The sequence below is a fragment of the Lontra canadensis genome, unplaced genomic scaffold (assembly GCF_010015895.1).
Source record: "Lontra canadensis isolate GAN:19392208 unplaced genomic scaffold, GSC_riverotter_1.0 scaffold86, whole genome shotgun sequence".
In the NCBI taxonomy this organism is placed as follows: Eukaryota; Metazoa; Chordata; class Mammalia; order Carnivora; family Mustelidae; genus Lontra; species Lontra canadensis.
In genome coordinates, this window is record NW_022631080.1 from 126,579 (window position 1) to 145,655 (window position 19,077).

General features: G+C 38.0%; 1 protein-coding gene across 2 annotated transcripts in view; it reads right to left on the reverse strand.

Moving 5' to 3' along the window:
- Nucleotides 1-1,760: 1,760 nt before the first annotated feature.
- Nucleotides 1,761-19,077, reverse strand: part of TAB3 (TGF-beta activated kinase 1 (MAP3K7) binding protein 3) — a 55,178-nt gene continuing 37,861 nt past the window's right edge. For both annotated transcript variants that reach the window (XM_032883120.1, XM_032883121.1), the window contains exons 7-10: nt 17,110-17,203; nt 14,174-14,257; nt 7,851-7,952; nt 1,761-3,450 (exon numbers count right to left, since the gene is read on the reverse strand). In XM_032883120.1, the coding sequence (XP_032739011.1) occupies nt 3,302-3,450; nt 7,851-7,952; nt 14,174-14,257; nt 17,110-17,203 (429 nt within the window). In that variant the 3' untranslated portion in view covers nt 1,761-3,301. The remainder of the gene's footprint in view (nt 3,451-7,850; nt 7,953-14,173; nt 14,258-17,109; nt 17,204-19,077) is intronic.

The following is a 19,077-nucleotide window of genomic DNA, read 5'->3' on the forward strand; positions in this document are numbered from 1 at the left end:
GGTAACCAGGACAAAACAATGACAAAATTTACGGAAACAATAATTTTTTTAATAATTAAAAAGTACTAAAATCGAGACCAGCTCCTTAAAAATTAGACTGCTCATCACACTTCCCATTTCGTTCAGGGAAATAAACAAATTAGCAACACTTTCCCCACCATCCGTTATCTTCTCTAAAACTACCTTTTCTACAATGCAGTTCTTTAGTTTCTTTAAAGCCCCCTGCCTCTTTGCTCTCGCATACAAGGTCATTATATCTGACAATGCTGAGAAAGTTTCTGGCTCTTCCATTCCCACTTTAAACTCCTCAGACCTACTCCAAAAGTTAAGGGGCAATGTACTTTTAACAAAACAGCAAACGTGCTTTCTAAAAACCCAGTTTACAAAACCATGAAATAGTGTAACATGTATCATCAGGCCTATGTGTTACCAGGTATATCAAACTAGGTGTGTTATAAGAAACCATACTTTTCACTAGAAAAACGAGTGCACCAACGGACCCCGAGAGCCAAAGTAGGGCAGCAGACAGGCACCTTCTCTCCTCCCACTCCGACGCAACTGCGTGTGCATGTCCATCTGACCAGGAGATCCTTTTGAAAAGACACCTAGAAGTGGACTGAATTCTTGTTTAAAGCGGTCACGGGCAAGAAGTATATACAGGGGACATGGTTAAACTGACCACATTTGTCAGCGTAAGACAATTTTGCGTACTTGAAAAACTGAATATAGCCTGTGTTGGCATATGAAACTTGTGCACAACCAGAAATGAACACAGACGAAACGACTTTAAAACCCAGCTCTGATGTCTCCTACCCCACCCTCTACACCTGAGAGACTGGTTGATTCTTTTTCCTGGCAGGTGAAAAGAATGATTTACTAGATAGATCACCAAAGGACTGGAACCATGCATCTATTGCGTGACAACAGCTTATTAACCGGGATGTGTGTTCATGCAGTAGTTGTAAAGTCACCTACAGGGTTTTAATAAAGCATCCGACTGTTTGCATACATGCTACTTTCATTCTCAACGGACATGTCCCAAGTTAACTGCTGCCCCTTCAGCAGATCTAAGAATACTGGTAAACCTTTAGCTAGAACACCAAGCAGTATATATATTTTTCCCCAAAACTGTTATCTAATACCGTGGGGGGGGGGTTGATCGTCCCTAAAGAGATACGAAAACCACACAAAGGCAAAGGCATTGGCGTATTACAGAATAGCAGGACTGAGAGATGGCTACTGGAGACGGACAGATACCAGTGTCACAGAAACCTTTAAAGAATGCAGTTTTCAGGTCAATTCTTTTAAGCCCATCTGTTTTCTCACCATTATTTTCACAGTTTTGCCACAGTTTTATGAGAGATGTTTTATCAGTGTCATAACATAGCCATGCATATTTTTGTGAGACAAGTGGATTTGGGGGGGGTGGGGGTTTCCACATAGGAAAAGAACATTTTCAAAGCTGTAGGTCAAGTGTGAAATTAGATGATTTTGATGGAAAATGATGATGGGTTATTAAGCCTTTGGTTTCATTATACTATTAAGTGCAGCTTGTTTTTCCAGGTCTGCCAGATAGCACTTCTAAAGTAGAATACAGTGATAGCTTCAAGAGCGTGTGTATGTGTGTGTGTGTGTGTGTGTGTGTGTGAGAGAGAGAGAGAGAGAGAGAGAGAGACAAAGAGACAGAGAGTGTGAGTATGAGAGTAGCGGGGCACACAGTATGGGAGAATGGATATTCCTCAAAAACTCTGGTAAAATCCTTTAGGATTACAAACGTTACTAGTTTTATTGCTGTATTTATTTTATATTCACCAAGATAACAGGAAGATTCCAAAATCCAATTCTGAGCTAGGAAGGAAATTCAACAGTGATAGAGACCTTAATTAAATGACCTATTAATAATTTTCCAGTGGTGCACCCTAGTGAGTCACATGACTTTATATCTCTTCAGTTATTCATACCTTAAAGCTGGGGTTTCATAAACAAGGAGTGCTTTAGTATCATCTGAACTACTTGAACAAACTCAGTATTATCTCGGAATACAATATGTTAAATTGAAACAGTTCTTAAAGTCCTTTGTATTCACCCTTCTCTTAAAATCCCGTTTCTCGACTAGCCTTCTCTTCCTCCCAGGTAATGCAGTGTACAACTTTATGATCTTGGCCAACTGTAATTTCCCTCACACTGGCTTACTGACATGTGCAAATCAATCCATACTGAACAGCTAATGTTGATTTTTTTTTTCAGCTAAGTAAGGATTCTGGCACAAAACACTGTGCTGTAAACATCGTGAATTCATCACAAAATTGGAAGGAGGATAAAAAAGGTCCTATGGACTGCAAATATTTCTTACAGAACCACAGATGAGCTCAAGATTTCCGAATGGATTTTGGAATGGATTTACATTTGGCATACATTCACTGTGCTATTGGCAAAGCGCAGTTTTACAAGAAGGTCATTCATAAAATTCATAAAATCGTACTGGTAAGGACTTGTTATTTTTAAGGCCAGTGGCCCAATAAAAGCATGCAGTAACTTAAAAATTGTATCTACTATGTGGCATAATTAGGTCTTAGTTACCAGTGTTGATTTAGCTTGATGAATTATTGTACAAGTAAAAGGGATCTTCTCATCTGATTGTACTTTTGAATGAAAGGCACGATATGCCTCATTCTTGACTGCTACAAATCACATTTTAAGCCACTTGTGTTTGTGTGTTTGAAATTACCTCTGAAAAAGCAGCAATTACACATACTCTTATTACTTTGCGCCACCCCCCCAAGTCATATTCTGAGTGCTTTCTCCTGTCCTCCTCTTCAGTAGGAAACAACGGGAAGAAGCTTGGGGAACCTTGGTTTTCCAGAGAGCTGTGACCGGGTTAAGTCTGCTCTGAGAATTCACAGTTTGTCTGCATAAACTGTAACATGTCACACCATGATTTAAAGTTCTAGTTTATAAAGTAAGGGCCACTCAGCAGTAACTTTAACAATTGGGATTCCACAGAAGAGCTCTTGACTTCTCTGTGTACATTCTTTCAGGAGTGAATCCTTTCCCAGTTCCCAGTTTCAAGTATCCCTTTCTATCTCACTCTGCAATGAGTTAAGAAAGGAAAAAATGAAAACCCAAAACAAAGAGAACTTCCCGTTTTTCTTGACTGAGCACGAGCCCTACAGGGGCGCTGCTCCTCCCCCAGTGGAATCGGAAATGAAAAGGCCGGGCAGATGCACACACTCCCAAGGCTCCTTTTCTTCTAGTGGGTACTCCCAGTTTCTCTCTCAGGCCGATGCAGACTCTTGGGCGTTCAAGTGTACCGTGGCATCTCGCACTGCTCACAGCGGTTCAGCGCAGGGTGGTTTAGGAAGGTGCAGCTATCACAATTCCACGGGGCCCCCTCATAGTCTTCATCACGGGGCTGTGTCCGAGGACTCTGTTTGGAGCCAGTCAGATGCTCTGAGGGAAGTTAGGATCAAGAGAAAAAAGAGATTGAATTCTTCCAAGTATAATCCAAACTGAAAAATTACAAAAAAAAAAAAAGAAAGAAAAGAAAGAAAAAAAAAGGTAGTTTCCTACTTGACCTAAGATAAAAGCCAATGAATGTCCATAGCTACTAGAACAGGAAGTTTATGATACAAATTGTACTTGGTTTAAGAAGATAAACTGAAGTCCAGGATCGACTACCATTCCTCATTCAGTATCCATAGATAGTGGTTATGCTGTACTATAGTCAAATGGACAGAGAACTATCCCCCAGCATGTGAAATTCTGCCCCTTCCCTTTCCCCCCTCACTTCAGCGCCCCCACTTCACAGCCCCTTGTAGTAGTGGCCATACTGTATTCAACATGTTCTGGGATGTCTGCCTCCTTCTGGGAGACCTGCAGCTTTACAGTATGCATATGTTAGTTAATAATAAGGGTTCACGACAGAGATGGTTCCTAACAAAGTTGCTCAGAATGGTTAAAAGAGAGAGACTTTACAGTTTTTCGTAAAAGCCAAATTCATTCCATTTGACTCTTTTTTTTTAAGATTTTATTTATGGATTTGACAGAGATCACAAGTAGGCAGAGAGGCAGGCAGAGAGAGAGGAGGAAGCAGGCTTCCTGCTGAGCAGAGAGCCTGATGTGGGGCTCGATCCCAGGCCCCTGGGACCATGACCTGAGCTGAAGGCAGAGGCTTAACCCACTGAACCACCCAGGCACCCCTGAAAGACTCTTTTTTATTCTCAAATTTCTCCTATCTTTTTGGCATTACAAGGTTCTTCAGGTAGTTTTTTAAAAAGTCTATTATCTGGCAATATAAAATGCTCACAACCTTAGGTGGGTCCTCAAGACTTTTTTTTTTTTAAAGATTTTATTTACTAGAAAAAGTGCTCATGAGCCAGTGGGGGCAGGAGAAGGAGAAGCATGGCGCCTGAGCCCTGCAAGATCCCAGGACCCTGGGATCATGACCTGAGCCAGAGCAGGCACTTAACCGTTTGAGCCACCCAGTAACCCTGGTCCTAAGTACTTTGTGTGTGTGTGTGTGTGTGTGTGTGTGTTACATTAGCCACCATACAGTTCTCATCATTAGTTTTTGATGTAGAGTTCCATGATTCATTGTTTACATATAACACCCAGTGCTCCATGCAATCCGTGCCCTCCTTAATACCCATCACCAGGCTCATCCACTCCCCACCCCCTCCCTTCTAAAACCCTCCATTTGTTTCCTGGAGTCCATAGCCTCTCATGGTTGGTCTCCCACTAGGATTTCTCTCCCTTCATTTTTCCCTTCTCCTAATGTCCTCAGGACTTTCTTTAAAAATACCTGAAACTTGGGAAGCCTGGGTGGCTCAGTCGGTTAAGTGTCTACCTTTGGTTGGGTCATGATCCCAGGGTACCAGGATTGAGCCCCACATCAGGGTCCCTGCTCAGCGGGGGGTCTGCTTCTCCCTCCTCCTCTGCTCATGTACTCTCTTCATCACATAAATAAAATTTTAAAAAATACTTGAAACTTAGATTCCTCCTAGATCCTCATCTCTCAGCCTTGAGCTCAAAAAAGGCTCTTTGCTTCAGGAGTTAATCTGTAAATCCTGCTTTTGTGGATTAGCCCCTACTGAAGGTGGCAGCAGTGACTATGAGGTGAAAGATATCTGGGTAGAATTCCCCCCTGGAATCCAGATCATGGCCAGAGGCTGGGAAAATCTACCTGTTAAACCAGTGGAAATCATCACTGTGAACTGTAAATGAGATTAAGATCTAAGGTAGGCAACCTATGTAAGCAGGTCACAGAAGGAACTAAGATGGAAGGATTTAATCAGTTACCATTTGGGGTTAAGTCTATCTTCCACTGGAAATTAATGAGCTCACTTGTGGTTAGCAATTTGTATTTCATGACAAATGGTTGGTGTGAACATTCTCCAAGAGGTAGAGAGAACTGAGCTTTAGACCTCTAACCTTAAAACAGGCAATAGTAAGACTCAGGCCGGGGGCGCCTGAGTGGCTCAGTGGGTTAAGCCTCGGCCTTCAGCTCAGGTCATGATCTCAGGGTCCTGGGAACAAGCCCCACATGGGGCTCTCTGCTCAGCAGGGCTCTCTCTCTGCCTTCTGTTCTGCCTACTTGTGATCTCTCTCTGTCAAATAAATAAATAAAATCTTAAAAAAACCAGTAAGACTCAGGCTGAAAAAGGAAGGAGATGTTAGCTTTACAACAAAATAGAAAACCACTGGGTCTATCAACCTATTCCTAGAACTATAAAAAGGAGAATGGGTTTGTTTATATGGCCTCCACTGGCCATCTGAGTGGCCATTATCACCCACCTTGTATCTTTTGGCTCATGACTCCAAAACACAGAGACTTGATAGTTTTCTTTTTTGTACAATATGGAAGAAAAAAAGCACATTTAATTGCTATAGCTTTCTGTTAGAGGAAAAATGTTCTGCACGCCATTTCCAGAAAAGGTCCTCTCTCATACGGTACTCTTTGGTTTTCAGGGCGTTTTGTTCTCCAAAAAGGTAAACACTTAAACCATATTGCTGTTGGCTTTTAATAAACAGGCTCTGAAAACTCACTTTTATACTTTCCCAGAGCAGGCAACTTTTTACTTCATGAAGTATAACTCCAAACCTAGCCTAAAATGTTATTTTCTAAAGTCTATAAATAACTGCACAACCTCTTTTAGCATAACTAATACAGGATACTTGGGGCTCCTCTTCATAGTCTAATACTGTACACAAAGTAAAAACAATTTCCCTTCTATCCTTTGAGTTCTTGCCTGAGACCCTCCTGTAATAAAAGACAGACTAACAAGAAAAGAAACCAAGTTCATTAACATATGTACCTCACACAGACAGGGCAGAGACCTAGAAAACCTAACTTAAAATACCATCTACAGCTAAAGACAAAAGAAAGGTGTTGGGGGGAGGGCAGGGGAAGCCAATCAGGGAAGGTTACCTGACTGTTGCCTAGGTTACCTTCTCCACTGATCCACTTCTCTTTTGATTTAGTCACTAGGCTCTCTGGTAGGGGCAGGCAGACATATCTAGGTGGAGATTGCCTTTATCACTGTAGATGTTCCTTACAAAAGGGTAACTTCTACTCTGTTGTCAGAGCTTCTCCTGCCTTTGAAGTTTCTCAGAGTAATCCTTTTGGAAAAGAGGCATGTTTGGCGGTGGCATATTTTTCCCTTCAGTACCGTAATGATTTAATTTGGAATCAAGTCACTCTCAAGAAACTTATCAAAAGAATTTTAAAGGCACCTAATTTAGAATTATTGTGGGTAGGACGCTGCTCATTTCATCACAGGAAATACTGTTTAAATAGAAGTATTTAAAACCCAAAAGACATTTTAGATGTCCGTTTTCATTTGATTTACATTTGTAAAATCTTGTCTTTTTATGGACTGTTTCAAAAGAAAAATATTTCAGGTCTCACAGAAAAATTAATATGCATATGTATACACAAATGAAAAGTGAAATCAGTATGTTTTTCCTTTAAGACTAATTATTTTTAGGGGTGCTTGGCAGGCTCAGTCAGAAAAGCATGCCGCTCTTGATCTCGGGGTCATTAGTTAAAGCCCCACATTGGGTGTAGAGATTCCTAAAAATAATAATAATAATAAACTTTAAAAAAATACTACTTTTAAATGGGTTAATAGGCCAGATTTCCATAAAAATAACCATCCTCAAAAATATCACAAATCAACAGTTTCACCAATATTGTTTATATTACATAGCCATACTTGTATAAACCCAAACACAGACAGTATTTTTAGAATGCTTATTTCAACGGAATCCCAGGGTAAAATTCAAGAAGCATTAGAAAATTGCAGTGAGAAGTTATAAAAGCCAGAATTTTCAAGTTATTTCCTTAATTACTTGGCCTTGCTTTCTAGACGCTATTATTAGAGCAATCTGTCCGATATGGTAACTGCCGGCCAACTGAAATGTGACCACTGTGAACTAAGATGTGCTCTAAGTGTAAAATGTACACCAGATTTCAAAGATATTGTATGAAATCAAGAATGTAAAATATCTTGCTAGTTTATATTGACTTCATATTGAAATAATACTTGGCATATACTAGATTAAATATTTTAAGTATTTGCCTTGTATTTTATTTCTGTTGGGCAGCACAGCCTTAGAAACTCAGCAGAGAGAATAATTTTTTTTTAAGTAATCTCTACACCCAACGTGAGCCTTGAACTCAAAATCCCAAGGTGAAGAATAACAAGCTCCACCAACTGAGCCATCCAGGTGCTTGGAGAGAGTAATTTTTTTATAAAGGGGGGGGAGATGGACTTTACTTGTGGTTAACTACATGGGCGAACACGTGTCTTTGGACTTTGTGCACAAAATCCGGACACACAAGTACAAACCCTCAGCAGCTGCTGCCTGGGTGTCATGGACGTCTGCCTGTACTTTGGAGGTCACGCTAATTCTTCGGGCTTTCCTCTCAATTGTGCAAGGGTCTGACGAATCTGCATGAAAAGAAGCAAAGCCAGGAGAAAAGGGATTAAAGCCATCCATGAGAAGAGTGGACAGGCTCCCAAGGCTCTCCCATGGCACGTGGACGGTTGCGTGTTTGTCCTTTCTATTGCTTCATATTATCTTTAGTTCTCCTGTGAAGGTAAGTGCCATATTTAATATCACCTTTACAACCTATACAGAACAGTGCTCTTGAACTTCTTCCATTCTCTACTATTACTTGGACGCAATGCCTAATTTCACCAGTTTCCCCCCTTCCTAGTGCAAACTCAGTGACGGTAATTAAATGTCAATGTAAGGGCAAAATGTGGAAGATGATACTTCAGCAACTGCCTTAGTAAGCAACAGTTATGAGAAAACCATGAGTTGAAAGTACACGATGTATAAGGCTAGCCAAAGAATACATTAAATAATATAAAACTATAGTACATCATAATTAAAGAGTAGGATTAGCAGTAACTGAAAAAAAATCAGAACTCAAAATAATGAATTTATTTCTATTAATTTATACATGGTTAGTAAGAAGTCCTTTCTTTGTATTAAGACTTGGTATCATTTGCTCTTCAGAACCAAAGAAAGATCTTCTATTTTCTGATTAGTTCTGAGCCCATATAAGCAATCCTCTAATACAATCCGCCTTTGGAAATCACTGTTCCAGAATTCTAAGCTTGGTACCTAGGTACGTAAACACACCATTATCAGAGTAAACAAAAGCAGAGTAAATGGTCTCCTTAGGCTCCAAAGAATAGTGTCAAGTTCTATTTCTTAAATTTGTAAAGCACTTTCATAGTGTCACATACTTACTCTCACAGACTCTTAGAACAGCTCTGTAAAACACACCAACTACTGGACTGATCACCTTTCTGGTGCACAGACTAGATCTGAACAAGGTCTGGAAGCCAAAACAACCCAGACACCAAGTTGTTGGACACCAAGGTCAATGCTCTCACCATTGTGTTACCAATGACAGCTTGGGGAGGCCTTGCTGGGTCAGCCAAGGAACTAACATGCACACTGCATTGCTTCAATACGAAGTTCAGTCCAAAAAGGTTTCTGGGTCTCCCTCTTTTTCCTTCTGTTTCTTTTTCTTACTCTCCCCTTTTCATTACCATACTTCAGACAAACATCCACATTCCACTTGGATTTGCAGTATACGTCTGTAATAACTCCAAGACATTTATTCTAACCAATAAATCAATCCTACCTGTTATTTATACTTTATCTTAAGTGATACTGCAAGAAAATCTACATTAAAATACATTAACTTTTTTTAAGAGGCCAATTTAGTTTAAAAATCTGCAAATGCTTAGAAGAAAACAAATTTGACTTCATAGAGAAAATCAAATAGCTTTTAGAAATGTAATGAAAAGCCTTCTTAAGGAATTGTAGCATTAAGTTCTATTCATAAATAATACTATTTTATACTCTCACCAACAGTATATAGAATGAAGGCTCAATTACATTGCTATGGTAGAGATTCATTTATACTTAAGATGTTAGTTCTCTACTCTACTCAAAACTGTTTATGTAGAAGATAAGCCGCTTGGGGCAGGAGTCATGTCTCAACTTTGTAGCATCAAGCGTCTATGTACATAATCCTTCTACACACTGAGCATTTGCTCTATAATTTAAAAGTTGATTGCAACTGGAATTTAATTACAGCTAACTCTGAAGGACTAACCAATTATCAGCTTTAGCAAAATTTGTTTGAATTCAAAGTGCTGGTTTTTTTTTTTTTTTGTATAAAACTATCTGTAGAGAGCCCAATGAAGCTTGACATTACAGCATCCTAATGATGCAAACAAACCCTGTACTATTCCTAGCTGAGCTGAACACCAGCTCTCTACCTCAAACACGTGGTGCTGGTCTCAAAGAAAGCAGGCAGAGTGACTGTCTGCCACACTGCTCTCACCACTGCTACAACACGGATTATATGGGCTCCTGGCAGCTGATCTATTCCATTACCTAAAAAAATTTTCCTTTTACTACTTTGTGAGTTTTCAAGGTAAAACTTATACAATGAAATACACAAACCATGTGTTGCCATATGGAGTTCTGACAAATGCACGTATACCTGAATAATCCAAATCCTGATCCAGACATTATCATTAGCCTATAAAATCCTCCCATGCCCCTTTCCAGTTAATCCCCAACCTCTACTCCCAGAGATAACAGCTGTCTTGTTTTTTTTTTTTTTGACAGAAATACAGCTTATGAAATGCATGTAAACAATCATATAGAACACATTCTTTGGTGTTTTTCTTTGAGCATTATGTCCTTGAGGTTGGCCCATGTTGAGTTTAAAAATGCTGATTTGCATCGCTCAGTGTATCAGTTTGCTTATCCATTCATCTGTTGATGGCCCCTTGGTATGTTCCCAAATTTTTGGTTATTTTGAATAAAAATGCTATGAATCTTCTAACACAAGTCATTTTGTGGACATAGGCTTTAAAATCTTTTGAATAAATTTTTAGAAGGAGAACTGATGAGCTACAGGGCAAGTGAATGAATATTTGGTTTTGTAAGAAATGGTCACACCATCTTAAACTTTTACCAGAAATGTGTAAGAATTCCACTGTTCTATGTCCTCATTAATGTTTCAAGCCATCGCTATTCAGGAATCTCAGGATTTTAATTTGCATTTTCTTAATGTCTATTCAAGTTGAGTGTTTTCATGTGCTTATTGGCCATTTACATATATATTTCTTTGTCAAGTGTCGACTCAAATGTTTCAACCTTTTAAAAACTGGACTGTCCTTTTATTAGACTGTCCTTTTATTCCTGTGTTACAATAGTTCTTTACACATTCTAAAGACCAGTTTTTATTTTGTTTTGTTTTGACCATATATGTTTTCAAATATTTTTTCCCAGCCCCTGGCTTTCCTTTACACTTTCTTAATAGTGCCTCTTGATGAGCAGAAGAGCTAAATTTTAATGAAGGCTAAGGTACCAACTGTTCTGGGTCCCAAAAATTCCAAGCTAAACCCAAGTTGCAAGGATATTTTATATTTTGCTCTGGAAGTTCTGTAATTTAGATTCACACTTCAGTATGACCTACCTCAGATTTTTGTGTATAGTAGGAGGTAAGAATCAAAACTGGTAATTTTTCCATATGGTTATCTAGTTCTTCCAGCGCTGATTGCTACAATGACTTTCTCCATTGGTTACTTTAGCGGTTTTGTCAAGAATTTGGCAGTGTAAGTGAGGGTCTGTATCTGGGCTATTTATAAAGCTACAGTCGTTTCTCTATCTACTTTTTATCCCCATGCCAAAAACACACTGTGATGGCTACAGCTTTATAGTAAGTCCTAAGGTTGCAACTTCATTCTTTTTACAGATGATTCTGGATACCCTATGTACAAATCAGGGGGAAAGTAAGTTTCCCAATTCTGATTTAACCGCAAACACGGTGTATTACTCTAATTTATTTTGGCAACATTTTATAGTTTTCAGCATATACAGCTGATCAGATTTATTCGTAAGTAGAACATGTTTTTTTGATAGTTTTGTAATTCTCTTTTTAATTTCGTTCTTCAATTGTTTGCTAGTATATAAAAATATAGTTCTTGTATACCAACCTTCCATCCCAAGACCTTGTTAAGTTCTTGTTTAGTATCCTTGGGTTATCTTTGCAAATAACCATGTTAGTTGGAGTGGCTGCTGACTTTAGTCAGATGCTTTCCTTGCATCTAGTAAAATGATCATGAGCTTTTTCTCCTTGATTGATAGTGCATTCCTGAGCTAAAACAAACATGGTCATGATATATTATCCTATTTACCATGAATATTAAGGATTTTTTTTTTTTTGCTTTAAGTGCAGGATTATTGATCTGCAATTCTATTTTCTTTTGGGGGACAGGGTGAGTAGGTAATCCTTATCAGGTTTTGAAATCAGGACTCTTGGGGCACCTGGGTGGCTCAGTGGGTTAAACCCTCTGCCTTTGGCTCAATTCATGATCCCAGGGTCCTGGGATGGAGCCCCACATCAGGCTCTCTGCTCAGCAGGGAGCCTGCTTCCCTTCTTCTCTCTGTGCCCATCTCTCTGCCTACTTGTGATTTCTGTCAAATAAATAAATAAAATCTTAAAAAAAAAGAAATCAGGACTCTACTGATTCCATAAGACCAAAAAAAGGGGTGGGGAAGAGTTTAGTTCCTCCCCTATTTTCTCAAAGACTGTGTGTAAGATTGGTAGGATCTCTTCCTTAAATGTGTTATAATATACACCCACCAATGCAGTCATCTGGGTTTGGAGTTTCCTTTGTGGGACAATTTTTGAGATAATGGATTCAATTTCTTAAACAGATATATGACTATTATTAGGTCCTATATCATCTCGTTTTCAGTTTTGAGTAGATGAGTCCATTTCACATAAAGTGCTGAGTTTACATAAAGATGTTCACCACATTTTCTTATTATTTTAACAGGTAACCCATCTTTTGGTTCCGATTTTGATAATTTATGAATTTGTGTTCTTTCTAGATAAACACAATCAATAAACTCTTAAGTTTTACTTATCTTTACATCTCTTAGACTTTGTTGTTCTTTCCTAGCTTAAGGCAGAATTTTAGGTCACTGATTATATTAATCTTCAGGTCTTGCATATTTACAAATTTCTTTGTACCCACTGCATAAATTCTGTGTAAGTGAAGAATCTGACCTTGCCTAAAGCAGGTCGAGTTTTAATCCCTAATTCCTAGGAGATAACCACTAAAATCTTGAAAATTTCCCAAATGACTGGAGTTGTCTCTTATTTACAGTGGGCCCTTTGGACCATACCTGAGAGTTTATGCTAATGAGATGGCTCATGGTGGACACACTGTCTGCTCATCAACTGGGTCGTCTATCCCCAGATTAACAACTTTTCAACATACTCCCCTAAACAGGGTGATTCTTTTATAACAGCCCTTGAATCAATTATCTGTTGGGTTAGTAATAGGAAATACTTCTTTAGTAGACATTCAGGCAACATCAAGTTTAAAACCCCATGTATTATTTTTTTTTATTTGACAGAGAGAGATCACAAGCAGGCACAGAGGCAGGCAGAGAGAGAGGGGGAAGCAGGCTCCCTGCTGAGCACAGAGCCCAATGCGGGGCTCGAGCCCAGGACCCTGAAATCATGACCTGAGCAGAAGGCAGAGGCTTAACCCACTGAGCCACCCAGGTGCCCCAAGCCCCATGTATTATTAATCCAAATGGTTAAAGTGGTCAATGATACATAACTCTGTGACTTTCAGCTTGAAACGGCATATAATGTTGCCATAGTGCCAAATCTAATACTTGGAAGTCATCCACTAAGATTCTTTCTTGTATTTTTAGGAATCACACTATTTTAAACACAGATCTGATTAAACATCTATGGTGGTAGTATGACTGCACTGCAACCTATAAATTAAATACTTAAAATACACAGGAAACTGTTCAACTAAAATTTAGGTGACGGAATTTATATCTTACCTAAGAAGTAGAAACTCTGACAAGATTTTAACTTGTTTCACCCTTAAATTGCTTAAAGCAAAATGGATTAAGATATGAAATGCATACTTCAGCTCAGTCTTGAGAACTATACAAAAGAACATGAGCCTTAAGTAAGAATGGGACAGAAAAAATTTACCTAAATCCAATGACTCAAGATGTAAACTTAATTCAAGTTAATTTTTTAAGATACTGAAATGCCAATTAAACACTGATACATAAATGTAAAAGAGAACAGATCCAAAAGTGATTCCTCCAAATCTTGGTTACAGGGGATTTATTTTGACCTTCATGAAAAAACACCTAGTCCCTATATAGTTATTATGTTCACTTGTTGGGCACACAAGGATTCTTCTGCAACCTGCTAGTCTCAGATCTACTACAGATACAATTTAACATTCTAACATAAGACCTTTAATGTTCTCATGATTTTATAAGAATTATCTTTTAGGATTACAGTTATTATAGAAGTAAGAAATTCTAATGTTTGCTATATAATATATTCTTTAAGTTCTTTTTAAAAGATTAAATTGTATATCCCATTTAATTACCTATGACAGTAACTCCAGGAATTACTAATTCTGGTGCTTTTTAAAGTATGGGCACAGTAGTATCAATATGGTTAATTTTTTTATGCTGAACAAGTTAGCATCTCTAATAGAAATTTCTTCAGCTAAAGAGGTGAACTCTCAAAGAATTCTAATATTTATTTCTATGATGTTTATGGCATTTCCCTACTCACCTTTTTTAGATGGCTTGGGTGGTACAACTGGGCCAGGTTCTATGTTGTCATAAAAATTATTCATGGCTTTTGGATCAAAGTTTCCTATAAAGAAAATAAAATCACCATGCATTTAAAGCTTTCTCCTATTTGACTTTTTTGTTTAAAAATGTATAGAAATAAAATAGCTAAAATGGGAAACTGTGTTCTAGGGTTTTAAAACTCCTATCACCTTCCCACTAAAAATGGTTTTCTTGATCACTGTCAGAAAAGACTGCAAGCAAACTACCACATCAGTGTTGGTCTATAAACTATCACTTGAAGGAATATTTTTCTAACTGCAAAGCTAGTCTCTTTCAGCAGGATTATGTATGGGGCACACTTAGGTAGGTAAATGAGTAAGAGAAATTAAAGAAAGGCTAAACTATTTTCTAGTGTTTCCTTCATCTCATTCATAATTTACCTTAAAAAGTTATGCATTATGAATTTAACAGTGGAAGAAGTAAAACATACAAATTTACAAAGACGAATGAAGTCATAATAGCAGCAGCTCAGAGATTTCAAGAAATGGAGAATACTGAATGTGGTCTACAGATTTAACAAAGATGATAAGGTGCCAATTTCAGAATAATAAATACAATGATCCCTGAGAGTTTTATCTTGCCACAAAATTTTCAACTCTCTTAAAAAGTTCACTCCCTGGCCTTGTGCCGATTTCAGTCCAAACTCCTGCCATGACGGCTCCAAGGTGGATTCTGATACAGTGGCAACTTTAGGTCCTACCTTCACTTCTGTGAACCCATCACTGTAACTGGCTTGTTCTGCACAATTCCAATTAAGCATTGTAACTACGCATGCTTACTAACAGTTCAAATATATTAGATGTTTTGATTTCTAGACATTATTCCCCCCAAAGTTTCCCTCACCAAAACCAACAATAAACCTGCATTTCAGCAATCCAAATAATGATCTGCATCTAGATCCACTCTCTCACTTCAAATTCACATTGGCATTCAGTATAAAATTTTTCCAGAGTGTGGAAGAGTAGAATTCAGTATAAAATGGACATATTTGGACCCCTTATGAAAGGAGATTTAGAAATACTTAAGCACCAAAAAGAGCTCTTTGTTGCCCAATGGAGACCAAAAACACAGCTCTTTGCTTATAAAACTTTAATAGTGATTCCTGTCCAGGTCCTATTACAAATGCTTTTAACCATTTGGAAGATAATGAAAGCCACAATACTCTAAGATGTTGCATATGTATTTTTTCGATTACTTAAGTTACAGCTGATGTTTTAATTTCTAGATCTCCTAAGGCTACTATAAATACTCTAACTGGTTGTTTGTGTGTTGTGCTTTAAAAAGCACGCAAGCAAAAACTGATGCAGTCTCCCAATACACTAACAATAATCTGTATCACCTGGATATAGCGCAGAGCTCCACTGCTTCAAGCTACGAGTCTGTGAAGGGACTACTTTGTGAAATGCCCAGGCTGCTCAATTTTCATATTCAAATTTGCTTCTTTCAGATTGTTGGGTATCTTTTAGGGTCCCAGGCTTCTACTATTAAAGTTAGCCCATTGCCATTTTTAGTCGAGATTTATTATATACTCTCAAAATAGAGCAGAAGCTCCCTTAGCTGCCATAATTGAAAACAATAAGTGGTGGTAATAGAGAGGCTGATTGAAACAGACCTTTTAAGAAAAATTACTTGTCAACTCCAAAGCTGGACGAAGACTTTTTTTTTTCACTACGTGTCCACTGACGTTCTACACTGTCTTTCTTACATAAACATCCATGATGAGTTACAGAGGAAGTGGGAAACTTTTTCTTATGTAAAGTTGCAGAAAATCAGCATTTCACGGCGTGTGGACCTGTAATTCAATCTGCTGCAAGCCCCCAATGGTGCTGGTGAAGCACAAAAGCAGCCCCAGACAATATGTGAACAAATGGGCGTGACTACACTTGACTACAGCTACAAAAAGAACCAGCAAGCTAGTTTTCTGAACCCTAAAGTTCTACAATTTTGTATTGTTTTGAGTAAGAAAACAGAATCCTCTTAGATTTTTGTGATTTATCCCCTGAACCCTTTGCTCAGACCACCCCCCAACTGTGCCTTTTTGTTGTTGTTTTTAAAGTAATTGGCCTTTGGGGTTTTTTTTTGTAGAAAGAACAGCTCCTCCTGCATTCTTGTCAGATTAATAAATATTAAATTACAGAAGCAGAGTAACTGGCATGTGCAAGTTAGGGAACAGGTACAACAAACTCTCACTGAGCGGACCATTCAACCCCTAGGAGTGACAGTACTTGAACATGCCAGTACGGGGTCCCTAGTCAGCAGTGTGCAGCAGCTGAGGACAGCGTCGGAGTACTGTACAGAGGGAAATAAAGAACATCTCTAACCTACTGAGCTTGGTAAGTGAAAGCTAAGAGAGCTTCTACTGTAGTACAAGTCTATAAGAGAGCCAAAACAAAACAAAACAAAAACACAAAAAAGCCAAAAAATACTCCAAAAAGTCTGAGATACAGCTGGATGTTTTCATGTGATAGATATATAAAAATGGCATATGGAATTTACTTTAAAAGTGAGAAATCTGGTATTCTGATATGTGATTCCCTATTTTAACAGATACTTCTGATGATTACCATAACATCACTCTAGGAAGTTTTATAATTAAGACTCATCAATACAAAATATTCACAGTAAATGACTAGAACAAGAAAAATGCGGAGTAACCACTTAGAGCAGTCTAAATGACAAGAATTTAATGACGGAATTGCCAAAGTAAAACTGTTTTTGATCCCCCAAATCTATGACCATGGGGTGGAAGGATCTCTTGAGTAGAATTATAATGGATAAAAACTATCTCTTAAATCTGTAAAACCAAAAATGATGGCTATTTAGCAGCTTAAAACACACTATTACTTATGGTTTACCAAATAATCAAGTCTATACCTCTAGATTGAAGGAGGTCAACTTCTTTCAGTGTACAGTCAACATTTATCTGGAGTTGTCTGTTCATGCTTCTCAATCTTGTCATTTCCTCAGGCTAGTAAGAAAGGACCCAAAATAGCAATTGTGGGAAAGTCATTATCAAGCCCAACATTTAAGAACTGCTATTCATATTAATAGTTCTGATTGGTCATTACCAACAATATGGCCTTAGTCCATAAGAGGGCATGTTAAGAAGTCCTAAACATTTAAAGGAACAGTCAGGTAAAATGGGGACATCGGTATGGCCACATAAACACAAAACTACAGTACTAGACTATGTTTTATCATACAAAATACCATTTTAATCACAGAGCACTAAAAATAATTTACTTCTATGCTTTCATGGTAAGGGAAACTATGAGAATCAATCTGTAAAACAAGCAATGACCATGATTTTAGTGCTGTCCAGGCTTGAAAAAACAACAATACTAAGTATCAGGCACTGTGTTTACCAGAGGTCTCATTCCTTCCTCAAAATATCTTTCAGGCAAGTACTAATATCATTGCTAATTTATACATGAGGAAGCTGATGCACCCACAGTGCATATAATTTTCCCAAGGTTATAAAACACAATGACTGGTAAAACCAGGATTTACATCAAACAATCTATTACATGAAAATTTCACAAACAAATGGATCCCATTCTTCCTCCATATTTGTTTCCTCCTTCTTGACTTCCTCCATATTTGTTTCCTATTCTTCGGCCTTTGAGGGGCACACATGAGACATTGAAATGTACAGAATGCACTCTTCTTCAGTTAAATAAAGTTTTTTGGAAGTCTTTACATCCCCGGACCTTCTAGATTTACTATTTTTACACACACACACACACACACACACACAGTAACAAACAAAATTCGAGTCTGAATTCCAGAGGCAGGGATACTGAAGCTTTCAGCACAGCCCAGATATTAACTCAGTTAGTTACTAATGTGCTTTCAACTACATGAAGTAAAAGATAAATATCTGCTGTGACAGAATAAAATCCTCTTCCATTAAAAACCTTTATTTTTCTACAAACTATGTTAGTATAAGAGCAAAGAGAAAGGAGTAAAAAGGTTCTTAATTCACAATAATGCAAGCTCTTATGCTGTTAGGACATGTGATCAGAATAAATGGGACTGCCCCTTGCATTACTAAGTATGAAACATTTAAAATATGTGATAGAATACAGTAAGAGCTACAATTGCTTAGAATGCTATGAGAACACAAAAGTCATTTATAACTATTTATTAGGGATTGCTTTCTTTTTCCCTATCTGCAAAAGTATGGGAAATTACCAAGTAAAATGCTTACACCTTGTCTACCAGGCAACATTAAAAGGGTTTAAAATATACCTGAGCATTTATACTAAAAATAAAGCACTTGTCCAGGGGTTTCAAAGACGGCTATTGTCTTCCTAGGAATATGTAAAGGAACTCATTCTTTGTAGAATCATAACGGAAAAATTCAGGACCTAAAGGAGTTGCTTCTTCCTATGTATGGAGGGGGGAGGTTTGGCCACAGTGGTCATAAAGAGTGAAGCTCCATAACTAAGTATGGAAGTACTGTAATACACTTTATATATAGTCTAGAGGCTTCAGCACATTTGCTTATAACAAGAGATCTACTCAACAAAGTCATTTCCAAAGACAAGAGAACCACTCCAATTCACTAAAAGAATGGTATACCTTTAAGATTCTTAACGTCCTTTTTCATAGTTTCTGATTAAACCAAGGTTAAAAAAAATCTGAAAAGTCAGTACCATTCGCCAAAAAATACACTGTCTTTTCAGGGAGGAGGGGTTTCAAGATTGGCTGTAACTTAGAGCTGTTTGTAAAAGAGCTGACATTTCAAAGTGAAAAACTCTTAAGCTTTTTCCAAAAGGTGGCAAAACTACCTTAAGTCAACTGAGCACTTGAAGAAGTTGTATCACAGAGACCCAGTCG